General features: G+C 39.5%; 4 protein-coding genes across 4 annotated transcripts; 2 read left to right on the top strand and 2 right to left on the bottom strand.

Moving 5' to 3' along the window:
• Positions 1–4,442: 4,442 nt before the first annotated feature.
• On the bottom strand, positions 4,443–4,853 carry KRTAP15-1 (keratin associated protein 15-1). The gene has a single exon (XM_069572379.1). It carries the CDS (start codon positions 4,851–4,853, stop codon positions 4,443–4,445), a length of 411 nt encoding a protein of 136 aa, XP_069428480.1.
• Positions 4,854–8,131: 3,278 nt separating this feature from the next.
• LOC138430282 (keratin-associated protein 13-1-like) lies at positions 8,132–8,635 on the top strand. Its single transcript, XM_069572391.1, has one exon. The coding sequence runs from the start codon at positions 8,141–8,143 to the stop codon at positions 8,633–8,635; it is 495 nt and encodes a 164-aa protein (XP_069428492.1). The 5' UTR covers positions 8,132–8,140.
• Positions 8,636–15,356: 6,721 nt separating this feature from the next.
• LOC138430284 (keratin-associated protein 13-1-like) lies at positions 15,357–15,860 on the bottom strand. Its single transcript, XM_069572404.1, has one exon. The coding sequence runs from the start codon at positions 15,858–15,860 to the stop codon at positions 15,357–15,359; it is 504 nt and encodes a 167-aa protein (XP_069428505.1).
• A 4,236-nt stretch (positions 15,861–20,096) lies between these two features.
• On the top strand, positions 20,097–20,606 carry LOC138430296 (keratin-associated protein 13-1-like). Its single transcript, XM_069572412.1, has one exon. It carries the CDS (start codon positions 20,097–20,099, stop codon positions 20,604–20,606), a length of 510 nt encoding a protein of 169 aa, XP_069428513.1.
• The last annotated feature ends 716 nt before the right edge of the window (positions 20,607–21,322 follow it).

Raw genomic sequence — 21,322 nt, forward strand, 5'->3', positions numbered from 1 at the left:
TGTGAATACACATAGACATTTTATTAAGAGACTTAGTTCTTCCACTGAATGATCATGGAGTTGTGCTAGAAATCTCTCTTAAAAAATGGACATAAGAATCTGAGAAAATGTTCATTCAAAAAAATGAGAATAATTTTATAAACTGAGAAGAAGATTACTTATAAGCAAAATTCTAATTTACTATTGCCTTAAGTTTTGTGCAGTAATTTCAACTCTATTTTTATGAAATAGAAACTGTCAGCCCAGCTTTTCTAGAAAATGGAGACTTTGATGGCTCTGTTATGCGTCAGCTTGGCTAGGCTATGGAGCCCATTTGTTTGGTCAAATACTATAGTCTAGCTGTTCTTGTCAGAGAAGGCAATGGCACCCCACTCCACTACTCTTGCCTGGAAAATCCCATAGGCAGAAGAGCCTGGTAGGTTGCAGACCATGGGATCGCAAAGAGTCGGACGCGGCTGAGTGACTTCACTTTGACTTTTCACTTTCATGCATTGGAGAAGGAAATGGCAATCCACTCCAGTGTTCTTGCCTGGAGAATCCCAGGGATGGGGGAGCCTGGTGGGCTGCCGTCTATGGGGTTGCACAGAGTCGGACACGACTGAAGCAACTTAGCAGCAGCAGCAGCTGTTCTTGTAAAGGCCTTCTAAAGATGAATTTGTTGTTCATAATCAGTTGACTTTAAATAAAGGAGTTTGCTGTCAATAATGTGAGCAGAGCTCATTCAATCAATTAAGACCTTTAGAGAAAAATATTTTCTGCTCACCTGAAGCATTCTGCCTGTCTCTGTTTCCATGAATAGTGTGGTAAGTGTATGTGTCCGTTCCAGGCTAAGAGTGTCATCTGCAGAGCAAATGGATGCTAGCAGAGGAAAGCTTGGTGGGGTGCAGAGCTGGTGGAATTGAGGGGGATGATTTAAGGAGACGTTATGGAAGTCTGTGCTATTAGGGAAATGGGTTAGTGCAGAGGGTCCCACAGAGGCTGGCAGAGAGGTAAGAAAGGGATTTCTGGAAAACATACCATTGTCTCCTCCAGAAAAGAGCTAGTATTCAGACATGGGTGATGAGTGAGGATCCTCAACAGCAAAGACAAACCACAGGTAGCACTTAGTGCTAGCTGAGTGAAAAGACTTTTTACGTCCCTCTTGGACATCTCAGAATACTACCAGACAATCTGTTAACTAAGCAAAGTGAAGTGTCAGAACTTCCTTCAGCAAAGGGGAACACCATTGCATCGAGACATTCAGCTGTTTGTGTCTCCACATTCAGTTCAGTTCAGTCGCTCAGTCATGTCCAACTCTTTGCGAACCCATGAATCACAGCATGCCAGGCCTCCCTGTCCATCACCAATACCCAGAGTTCAATAAGATAAATAAAGTGGTCAGGCCATTTCAAGTCATTGGTGACCCATGGAATCACATGAGAGGCTTGAATAGAGAGGAAAAGGAGGAACTATCTGACTTCTAATTTATGGATAAAATCTATCTGTATGAAATCAAAATATTTTTTTAATGTGGTCATATATCTGTCCATGATATTGTTCAGAAATTCAGGGAAGTTAGACCCCTTGGGTCAAGTGTAAAGTTCTATAACAGGAGAAAAATGAGGGAATGTCCTAAATACGCCCTAATAAGTCCTGTCTGGTTAGTACATTTAGTTGCACTTCAAATGAAACACTTGTTCTTCGGTCCTCAGTTGTCTCTGACTCCTTGCGACCCCATGGACTGCAGCACCACAGGCTTCCCTGTCCTTCCCCATCTCCCAGAGTTTGCTCAAACTCATGTCCATGGGGTTGGTGATGCCATCCAACCATTTCGTGCCCTTGCCCTCCTGCCTTCAATCTTTCCCAGCATCATTCTTTTCTGAATCAGCTCTTCTCATTGGGGAGCCAAAGTGATAGAGCTGCAGCCTTAGCATCAGTCCTTCCAATGAACACTCAGTACTGATTTCCTTTAGGGTTGACTGGTTTGATCTTGCAGTCCAAAGGACTCTCAAGAGTCTTCTCCAACAGCGTAGTTCAAAAGCATCAATTCTTCAGTGCTCAGCCTTCTTTATAGTCCAACTCTGACATTCATATATGACTACTGAAAAAACCCATATAGCTTTGACTATATGAACCTTTGTTGGCAAAGTAATATCTCTGCTTTTTAATATGCTGCCTAGGTTTGCCATAGCTTTTCTTTCAAGGAGAAAGCATCTTTTAATTTCATGGCTGTAGTCACCATCTACAGTGATTTCGGAGCCCAAGAAAACAGTCTGTCACTGTTCCATTATTTCCCCATCTATTTGCCATGAAGTGATGGGACCAGATGCCATGATCTTAGTTTTCTGAATGTTGAGCTTTAAGTCAACTTTTTTACTCTCCTCTTCCACTTTCATCAAGAGGCTCTTTAGTTCCTCTTCACTTTCTGCCATAAGGGTGGTGTCATCTGCATATCTGAGGGTTATTGATATTTCTCCCGGCAATCTTGACTCCAGCTTGTACTTCATCCAGCCCAGTATTTCACATGATGTTCTCTGCATAGAATTTAAACAAGCAAGGTGACAATATACAGCCCTGATGTACTCTTTTCCTAATTTGGAACCAGTCTGTTGCTCCATGTCTGGTTCTATCTGTTGTTTCTCTGCCTGCATACAGGTTTCTATGGAGGCGGGTAAGGTGATCTGGTATTCCCATCTTTTTAAGAATTTCCCACAGTTTGTTGTGATCCACACAGTAAAAGGCTTTCAGTTCAGTCGCTCAGTCATGTCTATCTCTTTGCGACCCCATGGACTGTGGAATGCCAGTCTTCCCTGTCCATCACCAACTCCCGGAGCTTGGTCAAACTCATGTCCATTGAGTTGGGGATGAAGCAGAAGTGGATGATTTTCTGAAATTCTCTTGCTTTTTCTATGATCCAGTGGATGTTGGCAATTTGATCTCTGGTTCCTCTGCTTTTTCTAAATGAAGCGTAGCCCTCCAATAATTCTCAATTCTTTCCTCACATTCTATTTCAGGGTTTGACTTTCACTCATTGCATCCTATACAGGATCTAATACAGTAATCAGTCTTTTCTTTTTTTGGATCAATGGACATAAAATAAAGTATACTGAGTGTAATTCATGGAAAAGTCTGTTTTCATTTATTATTTTGCTATTGGTCATTATTTTGACTTACTTGAAATCAGGATGAATTTCTGAACATGGAAGCTATGGAAATGTAGCTCCCACTGCAGGGAGCATAACTGACTTACAGTCCCAGCTGCTAGTCTCTGAGTGTAGCCCCACATTTATGCCAAAGCCATGCTGTGACCTGTTCTTGGCCAGTGACTGAACTTGGCAAGGATATGCAGGCAAGGCTGTCTCTGTGACTTGCAGGTGACTCATCAAAACTTAGAACTGGCCTGAAGAAGGTTATTCTAACCCAGCTTCCTTCCTTCCATCTTCCCTTCAGTGAGTTCAGACTGGCGATGCTGTCTGATGGCTCTCCCAGAACCCTCCAGCTACCTCCCCATTTTCACTGGCAGGTATTTTGTTCAACAAATATCTGTCATGTCAAGTCCTAGACCACAGCTATCTCTCAAAGGACTGCAACTAACACATTATATGAGCACGGTTTGTTTTTTACATGAACTAGTAACCTTATTGTCACTAATTAGTTTTCTGTGATATTCTCACCCTTTTCTGAACATCCTGTTCTTTGTGTTCCCAGTGAAACATATTTTTATTGACATTATTGCACTTGCTAAATGACAGTAAGTTAAACTTGTGTGTGTGTGAACTCTGTGAAGGGAAGGAATTTATGTCTTCATTCAGCATGAATGCCCGGAATATAACCAGAATTCAATAAATATTTTTCAATAAATGCCTACCTAAAAATGAAATTGTCTAAAGTAATTAGATGAAAAAATGCACCTAGGAAAGGATATAAATCTCTTAAGACATAAAATGTGCCATATATTTAGATTCTCTAAACTTCCTTTTTCTACGCAGCATAATATTAATGAAACAAAATGCTTAGCTAGTGAACACAGTTGAAGGTACTGGATGCATTCACTAAATGTACCATATGAATAAAAAAATGAAATGCTGTAATTCATCCTAAAGAAATACTTTTATTTTAAATGCCATTTCTATTTGAAATGCGCAAGTGAAAGAGTCTTAGGAGAAAAGTAGTAAAACAGGATTCTGAGTAAGACAGCAATGGAGATTCTGAGCATTGGATCAGGAATGACGAAAATTCAAGACATATCTCATATGTCTGGTTACAAAGTCAAGATTACTTTGTCCACAGTGAATTGTATACTTCCAGAATGACTGTGATAGTAAGCCCTGGTGCTGAAGATGGTCAGTTATCAAAGATGTTGGAAATGCCGAGGGTTAAAACTTCATAAAGCATAGATATAACCATGAGGTGACTGGAGTCCTTCAGAAAGTTGATTCACAAAAGCGTGAGCTAAAGGCTGGTTAGTAATAAGATGACCGGCAACTCCTGGAGGAAACGTAAGTTGGGGAGCAGAAGTTGGATCCACAGCCCAGAGACTGGAAGCCAGTATTTCCACAACCAAAAGACCCAAAGCCAATATTTCCAGACCCTAGAGATCCAGTGTAAATTGTCTGGCAGGGACTGCGGAAGATGAAATTCTGTGGATGGGAGCAGGATGTCTGGAAAGATCTGGTTACAGCACAGGGTGTCTGGAAGCTGACGGGCCTAAAGAAGTTCTCCTGACAGTTACCGTAGAGAGTGGAGCCCAGCTGGAAAGTGCTGGGGGAGTAGACAACATTGCTGGGGTAGAAAGAATCACAGGTGGAAACTGGGACTCCCAAGTAACCTCCAAGGGAACGGGAGAAGTTTCCCGTGCTACAGTTGAAAGACATGCTGTTGGGAGTTCTGAGTTCAGCTGAGTTGCAAAGGGAAGTTTGTGACTGTGAATGTTACCTTCTACACTGGATACTTAAATACTCTAGCAATGGGTGTAGTAGCATATGTTCATTTTAATAAGAACGCTTAATTATGCTCCAGTAAAAATGAAATGCATTAACCTTCAAAGACCTTTTTTATGATTACAGACTTTTAAAGGAAAGAATTTCGTCAGATTTTCAAAGCAGTTGTTCATGAAGCAAAAATGTTATTTCTCATTCATCTAGCTTGGGTAGGTGCCTCTGATTGCACCATAATTGTACCTGTAAGATTGGAGTTTTATTCATCTTATCCTTCAACATAGTGTATTGAATGGGTAACACAGTGAGAACTTCGTTGTATTTAAAGCTTTAAAAAGTACTTTGTAGTCAGGAGGGAACATTCATTTTGTTCCAAGTTTAGGAATAGAGGGGAAAAAAATCAATATCTGTTTTACATCCCACATCTTGTGTACCTTATAGAAGAAATAACCCACTTATCTTCCTTAATTGGTACAAATGTTAAATGAGCATCTAACACATTTATATTCTAGTTTTCTTATACTATAAGTACCCAAACTGCTCTTGTATGAGTGAGTTTTTGATTTAAGAATAAGGGATCCATATTTTCAGCAGTGCTTTGAAGTTTCCATTATGAAAATGCTTAAGAAATCCTTATTCTGGAGTTGACTTGCTTCATGAGAGATCACATCAATAAATTTAATTTTCAAAAAAATCTCTGCATAAAGTTTAAGTCATTTTTAGTGGTGTTGATGTCATTGAGAACAAAATAATAAGCTCTATACATTAAAAAAGATGAACCTTTAGTCTCTTAGTTTTCTCTCATAGGGTGGGATTTTTACTAAAGAAGGTAAATAAAATCAAGAAGTAAGGAAAATGCCTACTACCTGTAAACTTCAAAGAAAGATCATTAGAAAAATTCATAATTACAAATGACCTTTGTAGATTGAAATGAGGGTAGAGAGTTTTGAAATATATGATAATGTAAAAAAGAGAATGAATCCTTTTGAATTTTACCTCAGAGGTGGTAAATATATTAAATCATATATATATATAAAATTATATAATTTTTGTTTATATATTCTGGATAGAGAACTAGTATAAGTATTTTTGCTAGATTCTCCCATAAAGTTCATCATTGCTTAACTGTAAATACAGCAGTACATGTGTACAGAGAATAGCTTAAAATAACCTGTGGTGATGGGCAAATCTCTTAAGACATCCATCTTCAAAAACTGATATATCATCCAGTAGAAATGAGCTGAGACTCATTCTATGAAGATTTGAAATTACTAAGTGGAAGTTTTTAGGAAAGATTCAACTAAAAATCTAAAACAAGGTACCTTTGCAGGTAACTGAGATTTCCATCTTGGGGGCACCTATTAGATATCCATCTGGTAAGATATTGTAAATGGGATTCCAACGTGGCAGAGTACTGGAGATAATTGCTGAACTTCCTTCTAAATTGTAAACTTTATGACTTTGAATGTTTTCAGTACACAAATTGGTCTTCAGTCATATTCCGTATATTTGGTAGGCAACATAATTTGTGTTCTGTTTCTAAAATAAACAGTTCTTATTTATCAGGCTTCTTAATTATGAATAGAAAATTGCTTTCTAGTAGATTCCAAACCCTCCTGTTTTGTTTATAACGTCAAAACATCCATATAAATATTTCACTCAGCTAGATTGAATTTGCTTGCTTCAATATCATCCACTCATATAAGCTATTTCTGTAGAAGAATATGCTATGAGATAAGATATTAAGCAATACTGAACATTCTTTTCTCAATGAAATGAATTTTTTGCACACAAGTACTTTTGTTCAAAAGTAGAAATTTTTTTTCTGTGATATGGACAAATCGAACAGCACAGAAGCCACAGGAAGATAAAGCTTCTCAATCTTTCTTCTTCAAGGTGTCAATCTTCATTACCTTACCACACAGAGGAGGAATACAAGTCATAGAATAACAACAAAAAATGACCACTATTTTAGAAACTGTGTAAGACTTGTCAGAAACACCTAAGAACATTTTAAGTCAAAGTCCTGTATGTTGCTTTTGGGGGCAGAGGAAGAATCTCCTTAAGATGGCTATGTTGGTCAAATACATCAAGGTAAATACCTTATAAACTTTCTTTAAAACAAAGGCCTTTTTTAGATTCCAGGGAGTCCTTTTGGTGGAAAACATTGCCTCTGAGTAGAGAGAGAAATACACTGGGCATTTTTGTCACATGTTTTGTTCTTATTTTTGATGTCTTTAAAAGTACCTTAGATGAATATTTCCAAAACAGTATAAAGGTATTTATAATACTTAACTCATTCCACCGTAAACACACAGGCTTCCCAGGTGGTGCTAGTGGAAAAGAACCTGCCTGCCAGTATATGAGATGCCTGACCCAGGGTTTAACTCCTGTGTCAGGAAGATCCCCTGGAGGAGGGCATGACCATCCACTGCAATATTTTTGCCTGGAGAATCCCATGGACAGAGGAGCCTGGTGGACTACAGTCACAGAGTCACAAAAATTCGGACATGACTAAAGCGTCTTAGCAGTCACACATGCACAGTAAACACACACGTGCATGAAAGAGTGACTGGCTAAGGTAGACTCTTGCTAGTTTGCATACAGTTTTAAGCAGGAGCATCAGAAATAAGGGGATCTCTCATTTAATATTTCATGAAAGCCATTAACATTGGGGTTCAATTAAAAAAATCATCATACATCTTGTGTGTTACCATTGCCACTTCCTTATGGCATTACCCATTAGGTTAAGCTGCCACTTCCTGGTACAATCCGTGTATGTCCTTGTTTAAAAAACGACTTTGAGTAGATCAGTTAGCAACTTTGCTCTCCAGATGACAACAATTTTGAGACAGATTGTGAAAGGGGATTCAATTATTTTTAATTAAGCCAGCTTCCATCAGCCCAGTCACTGCCTCTAAAGTTTTCTGAGTGATCTGCTTGGTGACTTTGGTAGAAAAGGATGACTAAGAGCTTTGAAGATTCCATACTATTACTTGAATCTCAAGGCACAAACATGATTATACTCTTCAGCTGTAAAACCACAAACACTGCATGTGTGTAACTATGCTGATCTTTTGGATTCAATTAAAAAGATGATGGTAGCTTGTTTTTATGAGCCACGAGGATGACACAGCCGATGATAAGGATATATAAACGCCCCTGTCCAAGAAGTGACATTCAGACTCAGAACCTTCCCATCGTAACTCACATCACCTGCGAAGATGTCCTACAACTGCTGCTCTGGAAACTTCTCCTCCCGCTCCCTCCGGGACCACCTGCGCTACTCAGGCTCCTCCTGTGGCTCCTCCTTCCCCAGCAACCTGGTCTACAGGACTGACCTCTACTCTCCCAGCTCCTGCCAGCTGGGCTCCTCTCTCTACAGCCAGGAGACCTGCTGTGAGCCCATCAGGACCCAGACTGTGGTGTCCAGTCCCTGCCAGACGTCCTGCTACCGCCCGAGGACCTCCACGTTCTTCAGTCCCTGCCAGACGACTTGCTCTGGATCTCTGGGCTTCGGTTCCAGTAACTTGCAATCTGCTGGTCATGTTTTCCCATCTCTGGGCTTTGGATCCGGTGGTTTCCAATCCGTGGGTCACAGCCCCAACATTTTCTCATCCCTAAGTTGTAGATCCAGCTTTTACCGTCCCACCTTCTTCTCTTCTAGGAGTGGCCAGTCTCTTTCTTTCCAACCGACCTGTGGATCTGGCTTCTACTAATGTCATACTTGAATACAATACATACTACATCTAGAATTTAATGCAATACTTAACTATATTGAGATCTACACTATCTGTTGACCTCTTGTTTTACCTTTAGCTTATAAATTTGACTTCTGCTGTTACCTACACTGGATAAGGAATAATTTGAATACCGGTAACTGAAAATGTATTCATTGAAGAAAGGTGCCATAACTACTCCCTTGTAGCTATATAGACATGCGATACTGAAGCACATTTATTTCCTGTTTATTTCTCCTGGTTATTTCCCCAAATGCATCTATTTCAAATTTTACTAGTAGAAAAAATGGTGTGAGTTTAAATAAAGTATGGTATATGACATCCACATATTGGTTTTATCATTTTGTTTGCTTTGTTTCTTCAATGGAAGAGGGCATGGCAACCCACTCCAGTATTATTGCCTGGAGAATCCCATGGACAGACAAGCCTGGCAGGCTAAAGTTCATAGGGTCACAAAGAGCTGGACACAATTGAAGCAACTTAGGAAGTGTCTTCAAATCTAATTCTAAATATCTGGCTGTATTTTTCTGCATCTTGTACTCATAATTTAAATTTTCTCAATTTAAAAGGTAAAATTGTTCAGTGTCATTTAGGTTTGGAAGAAATTATTTCATCTTTCATGTTTACCCTTCTGTTAATACAGAAGGAGTAAATACATTCTGTTAATATGGTAAAATCTGAAATTACATTTTTAAGACTACATTTTAAGACTACAGACATGTGAATTGAATCGCCAGTCTATGTCTGACGCAGGATGCAGCATGCTTGGGGCTGGTGCATGGGGATGACCCAGAAAGATGTTCTGGGGAGGGAGGTGGGAGGGGGGTTCATGTTTGGGAATGCATGTAAGAATTAAAGATTTTAAAATTTAAAAAAGAAAAAACTAAAAATTAAAAAAAATAAAATTAAATTAAAAAAAGTTAAAAAAAATAAAATAATAAAACAATGAGCAATGAAAAAAAAAAAAAAGACTACAGACAAGTAACTGTGACCTTTGGTTTTGTAGGGGGTTCGAAACTTGAATATTTTATATAATTATAAATAGGTATCTTAAATTGACTACATCACATAATTTTGGAAGGAAGACTACTCATAGATAGATTCTAAAATAATAAATTCAGTAAGAAGTTAGTGAGCTAGATTTGGTAAGAATTTCAGTTGCCCCAGATTTACTGCTTTCATAAGAAAGCAAATGAAATGTCTAATTGATTGATAATTGAAAACATCTAATACACCCCAATACGTATCAGAAGTAAGCCCAGCACTTTTTATACAATCATTAATACAGTTGGTTTGCAACCACTTTTTAAGTTGTTCTGTTGATAACATTTAATTAGAGAAAAAAAAGGAAAATGAAATTCAAAAACAATGCAAATATTCTCATGTTACAAGAGTTAACTAAATGTTTAGGAAGCTGATTACACCTGAATCAGCAGTTATGCTCCCAACTTTTATCCTTTAAGTCAAGGACAATATTATTAAAATGTACAGATGACCTAGATTCTCACCCACAGGGTAACCATATGTCTTGGTTTATTCTGTTTGTTTCAGCATCCAGTCCCACTTGGTAATTGCCTTAGATTTCTCACTTTTTATATGTAATGAATAACTGAGTCAACATTAGTGATGATTGGTTTAGGAAACTTCCACTTTGCTTTTGCTATGGTTTCATCTAGTGGAGTGCTTATAAGATGCATACAGGGTGAACAGTTTTTACTTTAACCAGTGTTAAATCTGAAGACAAGCCATATCCTATTCTTTGCTCTGCCTGAAAAAAATAGAACTACTCCTTTTATTGCTGAGGGATCATGGAAAACACATTGCACTTAAATACAGTGGTAGGACAGTTCACGTGTTCAAATCTTGGCAGAGGTTCATTTGTCGTTCTAACCTAGCCAGTACTGCTGTGGCTGTTTCCACATCCTGCAAGATGCCGTAATAGACACCAAGCTACCAGTAGGTGGAGATAGTGGGAAATTTAGGATTACTGATCAGGGAGAAGGCAATGGCACCCCACTCCAGTACTCTTGCCTGGAAAATCCCATGGACGGAGGAGACTGGTGGGCTGCGCTCCATGGGGTCGCTAAGAGTCAGACGCGACTGAGCGACTTCCCTTTCACTTTTCACTTTCATGCATTGGAGAAGGAAATGGCAACCCACTCCAGTGTTCTTGCCTGGAGAATCCCAGGGACAGTGGAGCCTGGTGGGCTGCCATCTATGGGGTCGCACAGAGTCAGACACAACTGAAGCCACTTAGCAGCAGCAGCAGCAGTACATAAAATATGGGCATAAAACTGAGGGTGGTACACAGCATATACTTGCTTCACAGGTGCTGCAGTGGTAAAGCATCCATCTGCCAGTGTGGGAGGCCAAGAGACTCAGGTTAGACCACTGAGATGGGAAGATCCCCTGAAGAAGGGAACGGCCACCCACTCGTGTTCTTACCTGAAAAAAATCCCATGGACAGCTGAGCCTGGCAGGTTACCGTCCATGAGTTGTAAGGAGTCAGACATGACTGTGTGCAGAAGCACACAGCATATAAAGATCAGTCTAAATGCTCTTGCTGCAGTGGCTTGCTTGGCTGCATATTGTACTGCTTAAATCTACAACTATTTATTTTATTGTTTGGGAGAATTTTTATGTTTTTAGACTTTGCAAAAGAATATCTTATTAGGAGCAATGAACTAAAGCTAAAAGTTCATATGTTAATTTAAAAGTGTGAGTTCTTAGTTTCTATTCTTAAAGCAAGCTGATGGTGAAATATGACTTGTGCAACAATTTTTTGACATTTAGTCTCCACCATGGGGGTCAGAAGTATCACTTACCAGATAAAAAGTCAAAGAGATGATTTTGCTGGAGAAGCATCAGAATCTATTTCAAAAGACAGAAGTTTTAAAAAGATTACTTCCAAAGATGATTATTTATCACTAACAGTTGTAAAAACTCTGTTCATATATCACTCTGATGCATACGTTTCATTTAGGTCAAATAGCTACTCTAAATCATTTTCGCCATGTTAAATCCTAAGTTTTCTTGTACAAGTAAAACATACACATGCACACACACACACACACGCACACACCAAACAACAAAAGCACAAATGAAGCAGTAGATGATGTGCTCTTCCATTAACAAAAGAAAAGCTTCACTAAGGATTAATGAAGCCAGCATTATGTCAATATTGCTAAATACTTCAAATAAAAAATGAATTTAATTCCAATAGTGATTTGATTTCTTCTTGATTTGATTTCTTCATCCAGTCCAAAGAGTCCATGTAAAGCTAATGAAAGTTCACAATACTCTTGCAGTTCTAATGCAAAATTATTTAAAAAGTTCAAATCAAAGATAAAATGACTGGTTGTCTCAGTAACAATAGAAACAAAAATTTTGCTGAAGGACCACATCATGATAAAAATAATCAAGTAGGATTCCCATGAAGAAAAAAATACTGTTGTAATTGCTGTAAATGTATAACCCATAATTGGATCCAAACATGCTATAATATTCTGCTATTCCAAGCAGAAGCTGTAGTTTTAAAGCATTTTTTGTGTATACCCAGAGTAGGTTCTTTTGGCATGCTTTTCCTTACCTCATCAATCACCTCTTCCATTTCTGCTGTATTTTTTATTTTCCTGGTGCCTTTTTTGTTGTTGATTTTTATGTCATTAGCATGTTACTTTATATAACAAAGCACACACAGTGGGGGAGGGAGGTACATTCTTTCATGCTTGATTTCAGGTCTTCATTCCATATTCTATGTTACTTTTACATCCAGTTACACGACTTTTCCCTTCTCAAGGACTTCCCCATGGTTCTATCCTGATCGACGCCTGATTGCTCCTTAAGTCTGACTCACCAAAATGGGAATGCTGTTTACAGATTAGTGAGATGTCATGGTTTGGCAATTTTACTCTTTTCTTTTTTAATTTTCAGAGAAAAGCTTCTAGGAGTGACAGTGTTTATGTTGGGGGAATTCAGAGGGAAGAGGAGAAATCTGTCGAGTTATATAGAAATCACCTTTATCTCTTATTTTTAAAAAAATATTAACAGTAAGCTCATCTTCAATTTTGGGGTTGCTGATATTAAAATTATGCGTGTGTGACTGTGAAAGAGAGTTTTCATGTGTGTGTGTGTTTGTTTTGTGTTTTACTATTCTTGTTCATAGTGGTAGTTATTGAGGAAGGGAACTTTCTAATGTGACATTAATAATGATAATTAAAGTGAATAATACAGGGTTTGTCACTGCACTCAGAATTTCTAGCAATATCTTCCTGAGGGATAATAATGTATTTCTGTCAATCTATTATTAAGTATTATGGTTAATGCAAATCTTTTTAAGAGAAATTAGCTCATTTTTCTTTAGCATTCTTTTCCTAAACTCTACATTTATTTTTTGTTTTTCTCTTTAATATGAATACTACTCATGAGGCTAATGAAACTAGATCCAAATGAGCTGAAGTCTATTCAGGTAAAGCAATCTCCATAGTAGGAGGTATATTCAAGGCTCTTGGTTAAAAAAGTAGGTAAAAAAAAAAAGTTCAGAAAATAACAAGAATAGGTTGATTCAAGAGATGGAATTCTACTAGATCTTTGATGAACAAATTTGGGCAAATTTCTAATTCTTTTTGACTTTTCTTTCTCTCGTCTGGGAAGATCTATAGCACAGAATGTTTGTCTTTCTCATGAGGATATTTGAGCAATTAAACGCAAGTTGTGTATCAAGTACCCCTTGTACCCTCTGTTATATATTAATTCTTCCAACTGTGATCCCAGACACAGCTACAGTGCCTGAACAATTGCATGCAAGTTTCAACCCTCTTTGTATTGACAGTATCTCCCCTCCTGCATAAACAACATTTCTTTCACTCTCTACCTGGGTTCTCAGAGATCACAACCAGAAAAACAAAAGGAACATACTGAATCCTCTCACATGTTTAATGAGGTTCCAGAAAATTAATACACAGCCAGGCAACATTCCAACAACGGGAAGCGCAAGTTGATGGATAAATGATTCTCACTGTTGATCAGATCCACAGGAGGACAATTCCGATATCATACCATATGTTCCTAAAAAGACCTTGAAAGACTAAGCCCTCTTTGCCCATCATAAAGTCAGCAACAAAAAAAAACACAGATTCCTTTGTAAGATTTTTTCTCTTTGATTCTGTCACCTTCCATGGTCTCCCATACTATTTGCGTGATGCATGCTGTGCATGTGTGCGTGCTAAGTTGCTTCAGTCGTGTCCGACTGTACAATCTATTGGACTGTAGCCCACCAGGTTCCTCTGTCTGTGGGATTCTTGAGGCAAGAACACTGAGTGGGTTGCCATGCCCTTCTCCAGGGGATCTTCCTGACCTAAGTATCAAACCCATATTTCTTATGTCTCCTGCACTGGCAGGCGGGTTCTTTGCCACTAGCACCACCTGGGAAGTCCTAGTCGCCTGATATCTTGTGACAAATACACAGCCTGTACTCAAGGTTTTGACTTCAGCTCTGCTTTAGAGCTAGGAAAAGGATACAGGAGGAAAAAGATACTAGGGGAAAAGGATACAGCCTAAGCCTAGAGGATACAAATATTTATTCAACACTGCTCCATGTATGTTGCTGTTAGTAATTCAGGTTGAGCCTTGAGGAAGCCTTGGGAGGTTATCCCACATCTCCTTAACCCAGTGGGCTTTCCAGGTGGCACTAGTGGTAAAGAATTTGCCTGCCAGTGCAGAGGACGTAAGAGACACTGGTTCGATCCCTGAGTGAGGAAGATCCCCTGGAGAAAGGAATGGCAACCCACTTCAGTATTCTTGCCTGGAAAATTCCATGGACAGAGGAGTCTGGCAGGATACAATCCATGGGTTGCAAAGAGTGAGATACAACTGGAAAGAATTAGCACTCACTGCTTAACGCAGTTACTCCCCAATTAAAATCATTGTGAATCTCTTTATGAATGTTCATAGGTACGGCTCAGAAAGGATCATCACTGGGACCAGGCTCAGGGAAGGATTACGGCACTTGATGCCAACCAACAGAGAACAAAACATCTACCCTTGGAGTTGTTTAAAGGCTTGTTTTTTCTCTTAACTGAAAATCTACATTGAGATACTAAACTTTCAGTATGTTATGTACATATTATCTCATCTTGTAAATTATACTGTATTTTTGTTGCCTGCATTTCTAGTTATACACCGATTTCTCTGTTTTCCATTATTAGCAGAAATCCATGCCTCCATCCTCAGGCAAATATCACTGATATTGAGGCAAATAAAATATGGACCTCCAGGAAATAATTACTCCCACTAGGAAACATGCAATGACAATGGAAATTTGCTAAAATCTTTCAAAATGTGTGTTTTCACATCCAGTTTCAGATGCACATTGATCTTTATTTAAAATTCCCAAATCTTGATTAAACTATAGGCAAATAAGACAAACAATATATTTCAATGTCAGATGATGTAAATTTATTAGATTAAAATTTTCATTTTCAAATGCTTTTCCATGAAAATCCAATAGTATATTTTCAATCCAATAGTACAGGCAATAGGACTTCATATTGGGTTATTCATTAAGTTTAGAGTCCCTCAAAAGTTGATGATGCAAGAAACTGATGATTTAAGAATAGAAGATTAGTGGTAAATGTGAGAAGGAAAACGATGGGTATACTGAGAGAGACTTTGATCTCAATATGCAAAAGGATTTAGACCTTCAACAAATTGAACGATAGAAGCCAGATCCACAGGATGGTCTGTAACAGGATGATTGGCAGCTACTGGACAAAAAGTAGGTTGGATGACATAATCCAGATCCATGGCTCAGGGAAGGGAAGCCACAGATTCCATAACCCAGCCGTCTGAAGCCACGGCCTCCACAGCCCACTGAGTAGTAGCTTCTGGATCCAGAGCTCAGGGAGCTGCAGCTGCTGGACCTATAGGCCAGAGACCCAGGGAAAGTCGCCTGGCAGGGACTGGAGAACGTGGAGGTCCTCGGGCGGTAGCAGGACGTCTGGCAGGGACGGGACACCACAGTCTGGGTCCTGATGGGCTCACAGCAGGTCTCCTGGCTGTAGAGAGAGGAGCCCAGCTGGCAGGAGCTGGGAGAGCAGAGGTCAGTGCTGCAGACCAGGTTGCTGGGGAAGGAGGAAGCTGGGTAGCGCCGGTAGCTCCCAAGGGAGCAAGAAGAGAAGTTTCCAGAGCAGCGGCTGTAGGACATGTTGACAGGAGATGGGAGTTCAGTTGAGTTACAGTGAGAAGATTCTGAGTTTGAATGTCTCTCCTGCACTGTGGCATTTATACACTTCCAGCAAGGGGTGTGGCACACCAAGGGATCATGGTTCCTAATGAGATTTCCTCTTTTGCATATGTGTAATTCAGTAGTCTTCTCGGTAATTGCAGTTGCAGGTAAATGGTTTCTCGCATTTGTTTTTATAGATGCTGTAATTCTGTTGTTATAGCCAAAGCCAATGAACTACTGCTATGTCGGAAATGCTATGACTGTTTCCTACTAATGCGCATCCCATCATGGCCAGGGAAGCGTCATGACCAGGAAAGCTTTTTTTCTGATTTACCCTAACCTACTTCCTATGTATCTACATCTGTTTTTCCTGGTAACTGTTTCCCTCCTGAGTGTGGAATAAGATGGATTTTCCTCTGGTACCATGGATCAGAGACACAGTTTCGAAGCTTTTCTGAAATGATCCACTTTGTCACCATTTACTCCCATTCTCCAAAATCACTCACCGGTAATCGTTATGGCAGCAATAGAAAATACACCAAGGATCACAGTTATACAGTATGTCCCTAATCCAATAGAGACCAAAAATAGATAAAATAAGAGACTGAGAGAGAAATGGCGAGGAACATGAAGACAGCTTCTCTGTATGTAAAGATAAGATGACCAAAAAAGAGGCTCAGCTGAAATAGTATCCAGGAGAGATCAATCTGGCCCATGTCTATTTAGTTAAGATGGAAACGCTGATGTATGGTGAGAGAAGGAAGCAATTGAAAGTGAAACACAGAGAAGGCTTAGGAAATTTTTTTTTCTATTGCACTCAAATTATTACTTATTCCCTAATGTCTTTAAAATTAAAAATATCAAAATGAGTATATTTTATGAATCTTGATATATTGTTCCTTTCATTATCTGCTGAAGCTGCCCCACTAATCCTTTGCAACCTGATGTGAAGGCTGACTCATTGGAAAAGACCCTGATGCTGGGAAAGATTGAAGGTGGGAGGAGAAGGGGACCACAGAGGATGAGATGGTTGGATGGCATCACTGACTCAATGGACATGAGTTTGAGCAAACTCCAGGAGATAGTGAAGGACAAAAGAGCCTGGCGTGCTGCAGTCCATGGGGTCGCAAAGAGTCGGACACGATTTAGCAATTGAACAGCGATGCAGGATTTCTATTGTCTTAGAATATCTCTAGTTTTTCTCTGCACAGGCTTTAACTTCCTGGCATTTGCAGAGCCGTAGTTTCCTGCCTATATGTGAAGATTTTTTTCCACTTCTCTTTTATTCTGTAGGGTGTGTAAATCTCTCTCTTTCTCTCCTCTTTCTGTTCTCACCCTACCATTATTCCTTCCTCTTTTTAATGTATTTAACTTAGATTTTCTCTCCCTTTTGTTTTTCATATATATATATATATATATATATATATAGCTTCTCTTTAACTATAGAGTTAAAGGTTAAAAACAAAGTTTACTAAATTTTATCATATTCTGAGTGTGTAAATAGCTACAGCTACTTTCAAAGTTTATTCACAAAATATTCAGTGTTAAAATAAAACTAGTTAAACTATACTCCAGACTCAAGGAAATGTAATGTTATTGTTGATAGCAATATTTTCTTATTTTATTTTTTAATAAAACTATTATAAACTTACCAAAAATAATAACATTAAAATACTGCATATAACAAAATAAAACTGGAACAAAATATAACAGCAGAAAATACAATCTGAAATCCATAATCCATATAATAGTCTTGGGAAAATCAGACATTAAACTACTTATGCTATGAATTTAGTAGTAGGAAACAGGGAAATATTACTATAAAGGAAGAGCTGTGTTTCAGAATTGAAGATAATTTGAGGATTGGGGACAGAAAATGAAAACTAGACAACAGAATCTAACTGAAAGTTTAGAAATTTATAAAGTAATAACTGATTTGGAAAAACTAGTGATATCTTTTATCAGTAGATTAAACATTGCCTAATAGATGATGCTTTTGAACTGTGGTTTTGGAGAAGACTGTTGAGAGTCCCTTGGAGTACACGGAGATCCAGCCAGTCCATCCTAAAGGAAATCAGTCCTGAATATTCATTGGAAGGACTGATGCTGAAGCTGAAGCTCCAGTACTTGGGCCACCTGATGAGAAGAACTGATTCATTGGAAAAGACCCTGATGGATTCATTGGGAAAGACTGAAGGCAGGAGGAAAAGGATGCAACAGAGGATGAGATGGTTGGATGGTATCACCAACTTGATGGACATGAGTTTGAGCAACCTCCAGGAGTTGGTGATGGACAGGGAGGCCTGGCGTGCTGCAGTCCATGGGGTTGCAAAGAGTCAGACGTGACTGAGTGACTGAACTGAATAGACAGTGAATTAGAAGATGGAATAGAAGGAAATCCCAAACTAAAGCATGAAAAAGACAAAAAGACTGAATATACAGAAAAGACTGTGAGAGGCATGTATATATAATGTATACTCTATTTTGCTTATAATTGGATCTCAGGAAAAAAGGAGATAAAAAGGGGATGGAAACAGTATTTGAAGAAATAATAGTTTTGTTGTTCTTCAGTCACTAAGTCGTGTCTGACTCTTTGTGACCCCATGGACTACAGCATGCCATGCTCCTCTGTCCTCCACTGCCTCCTGGAGTTTGCTCAGATTCATGTCCATTAAGTTGATGATACTATCTAACATATCTAAACAATAGTTTAGGGTTTATCAAAGTTGATGCATCATCTGATGTGTGAAATGGTACTCAGGAAATGAGTAGAACTGGCCTAACGTTGAGGTGACTGAAAGATGGGCTTTAGCAGAAATGATCCCGAGATGGAATTAAAGGTACAAAGACTTATGGGGAGATGGCTGCGAGAGAAGAGTGTTGGGGAAGAGGGGAAGAAGGCTAGGAGACTTGTCAGACTTCCATGAGAGTCTCATCAGAGTGAAGAAGATAGACAGACATGCCCCAGGCAGCCTCAGATTGCGGACAGTTTCTCAAGACCATTGGAGATCCTCAATTGTTGGCCAGCAAAGGATCTCATGTGTCTTAAGAAGGAGGCCTTCTAATATCTCTCCTGTGCTCGGTCATTGCCTGGGAGCAGCCCCATGGAAAGAGAGGCTCTCCTACCAATGCAGTGTTAGATTTTGGGCCATAGCATGGAGTTGGGGCAGGGGCATCCTTGATCAGTCAAGCCTTCTGTAGATGGAGATCTGAGAAGGAAATTCTTAGGGCATCTACATGTACAGGTGACAATCTGTTAAGACTACAGGGCTCATGTCAGGTCCACTGAATCTGAAACTCAATTGCTTCCTTCCCTCATCTCAATATTTCTTAGCTCTTTGATGCTTTCCAAGCTGGCTTTCCTTGTGACTCTGTCTTAGTTCCGTCCCTCACTGTCACCATGTCTCCAAATAGCTGTGCAGGTTTCTTTCTGGTTCTAGCCATCAATGGCACTCAAAAAAGTGTCTTGGCTGATAATTTTTCCTTTCCATTGTATCTGAGACACATTCATAACAGAATGTAGTAGATTGACAATAATGGAGGATGAGAAGATACCAGTTCAGTTCAGTTACTCAGTCACATCCGACTCTTTGTGACCCCATGGACCACAGCATGGCACGCCACCCTGTCCATCACCAACTCCCGGAATTCACCCAAACTCATGTCCATTGAGTCGGTGATGCCATCCAACCATCTAATCCTCTGAGAAGACATGGCAACAAGTAAAGTCAGTGTTTAGTAGGTTCTTTGTCCAAGCCAAAGTTACACCTCTGATCCATTGACAAACAAGAAAAATAACTTTATCTTATGTAACTGCCATTTGAGAAAAGCATTTTCTCTTCATTGACAGAAGCAAAACACCCAAAGATTATGGCAAGAGGAAGCAGAAAGGCTTTCTTGACTATCATGGAATAAGCATTCGTGTGAAACAAGTCATAGCATTTCTAACATAGGTGTAGTTCATTGGCCTTGGCTATAACACCAAAATTATAGCAACCATAAATACAATATGGGGAGAACCATTCCAACTACAATTATAGAGAAGATTGCTAAGTTACACACATGTAAACAAGGGAACAGACATATGGAAAAAATGACCCTGTAGGTTACCACACCTATTGCTGAGAGTATATATAAGCACATCTGTCCAGAACATTACATTCAAACTCAGAATCTTCTCACTGTAGCTCAGCTGAACTCACATCTCCTGTGAACATGTCCTACAACTGTTGTTCCAGAAACTTCTCCTCCTGCTCCCTTGGGGGCCACCTGCGCTACTCAGGCTCCTTCTGTGGCTCCTCCTTCCCCAGAAACCTGGTCTACAGCACTGATCTCTGCCCTCGAAGCTCCTGCCAGCTGGGCTCTTCTCTCTACAGTCGAGAGACCTGCTGTGTGCCCATCAGGACCCAGACGTTCCGTGTGGTGTCCCGTCCCTGCCAGACGTCCTGCTGCCGTCGGAGGACCTCCACCTTCTCCAGTCCCTGCAAGACGACTCACCATGGATCTCTGGGCTGTAAGTCCAGCAGCTGCAGCTCCCTGAGCTCTGGATCCAGAAGGTGCTACTCAGTGGGCTGTGGATCCCGTGTCTTCAGACCCCTGGGCTATGGAGTCTGTGGCTTCCCTTCCCTGGGCTGTGGATCCCGATTCTGGCACCCAATTAATTTTCCCTGCAGAAGTTTCCATCAATCTTGCTACTTACCAACCTGTAGATCTGGCTTCTACTGATTAACTTGTAGAAGAGCCAAATTCATTTGAGAAATTTAGATTGTGTACCCTAATTATCTGCTATCTTAATCTGCTCCATTGAAAAGTATTCTAGTATTTCCTGATCACTGGCAATTCTTTATCTTTCTAACCCTGAGATTGGGGAGATAAATTCACACTGTCAACCTACAAAGTTAATAAGAAATTCAAATTGAATCGTAGATAGAATTTACGGTTTTGCGCTTCTCCCAAAGATAGATGGAAGGTCAAATAATTTGATTTTAATAAACTCTTTGTTCTGCCATCCAAATATGCTGTGAATGTTGTTATTTATTAACAATGTGTCAACTAAGATTTGTATTGTTATTGTTTCTATTAATGGGCTTTGGAAAGCTCAGATTTAGGGGGCTATGCACTAATTTTGGTTGTGCTCAGTCATGCGCAACTCTTTTTGACCCCACGGACTGTAGCCCACAGTCTCCTTTGTCCATAGAATTTTACAGACAAGAATACTGGTTTTTGTTACTGTTCAGTCACTCAATCATGTCCAGCAGAGTAGCTTGCCATCTCCTACTCCAGACGTTTTTCTTTCTTTAACTAAGAATTTTCTCTGGATGCCCACAGCTTCTACATACAGCCTTACTGTAAAAGAAAATCTCAAGAGATTTGAATATCTTTATCTACACAGACCATACATCTTGAAACACCTTATGTACAAGAGTGGTTTTAAGAATGCA

This window comes from Ovis canadensis, chromosome 1 (genome assembly GCF_042477335.2).
Source record: "Ovis canadensis isolate MfBH-ARS-UI-01 breed Bighorn chromosome 1, ARS-UI_OviCan_v2, whole genome shotgun sequence".
NCBI classification, from domain to species: domain Eukaryota; kingdom Metazoa; phylum Chordata; class Mammalia; order Artiodactyla; family Bovidae; genus Ovis; species Ovis canadensis.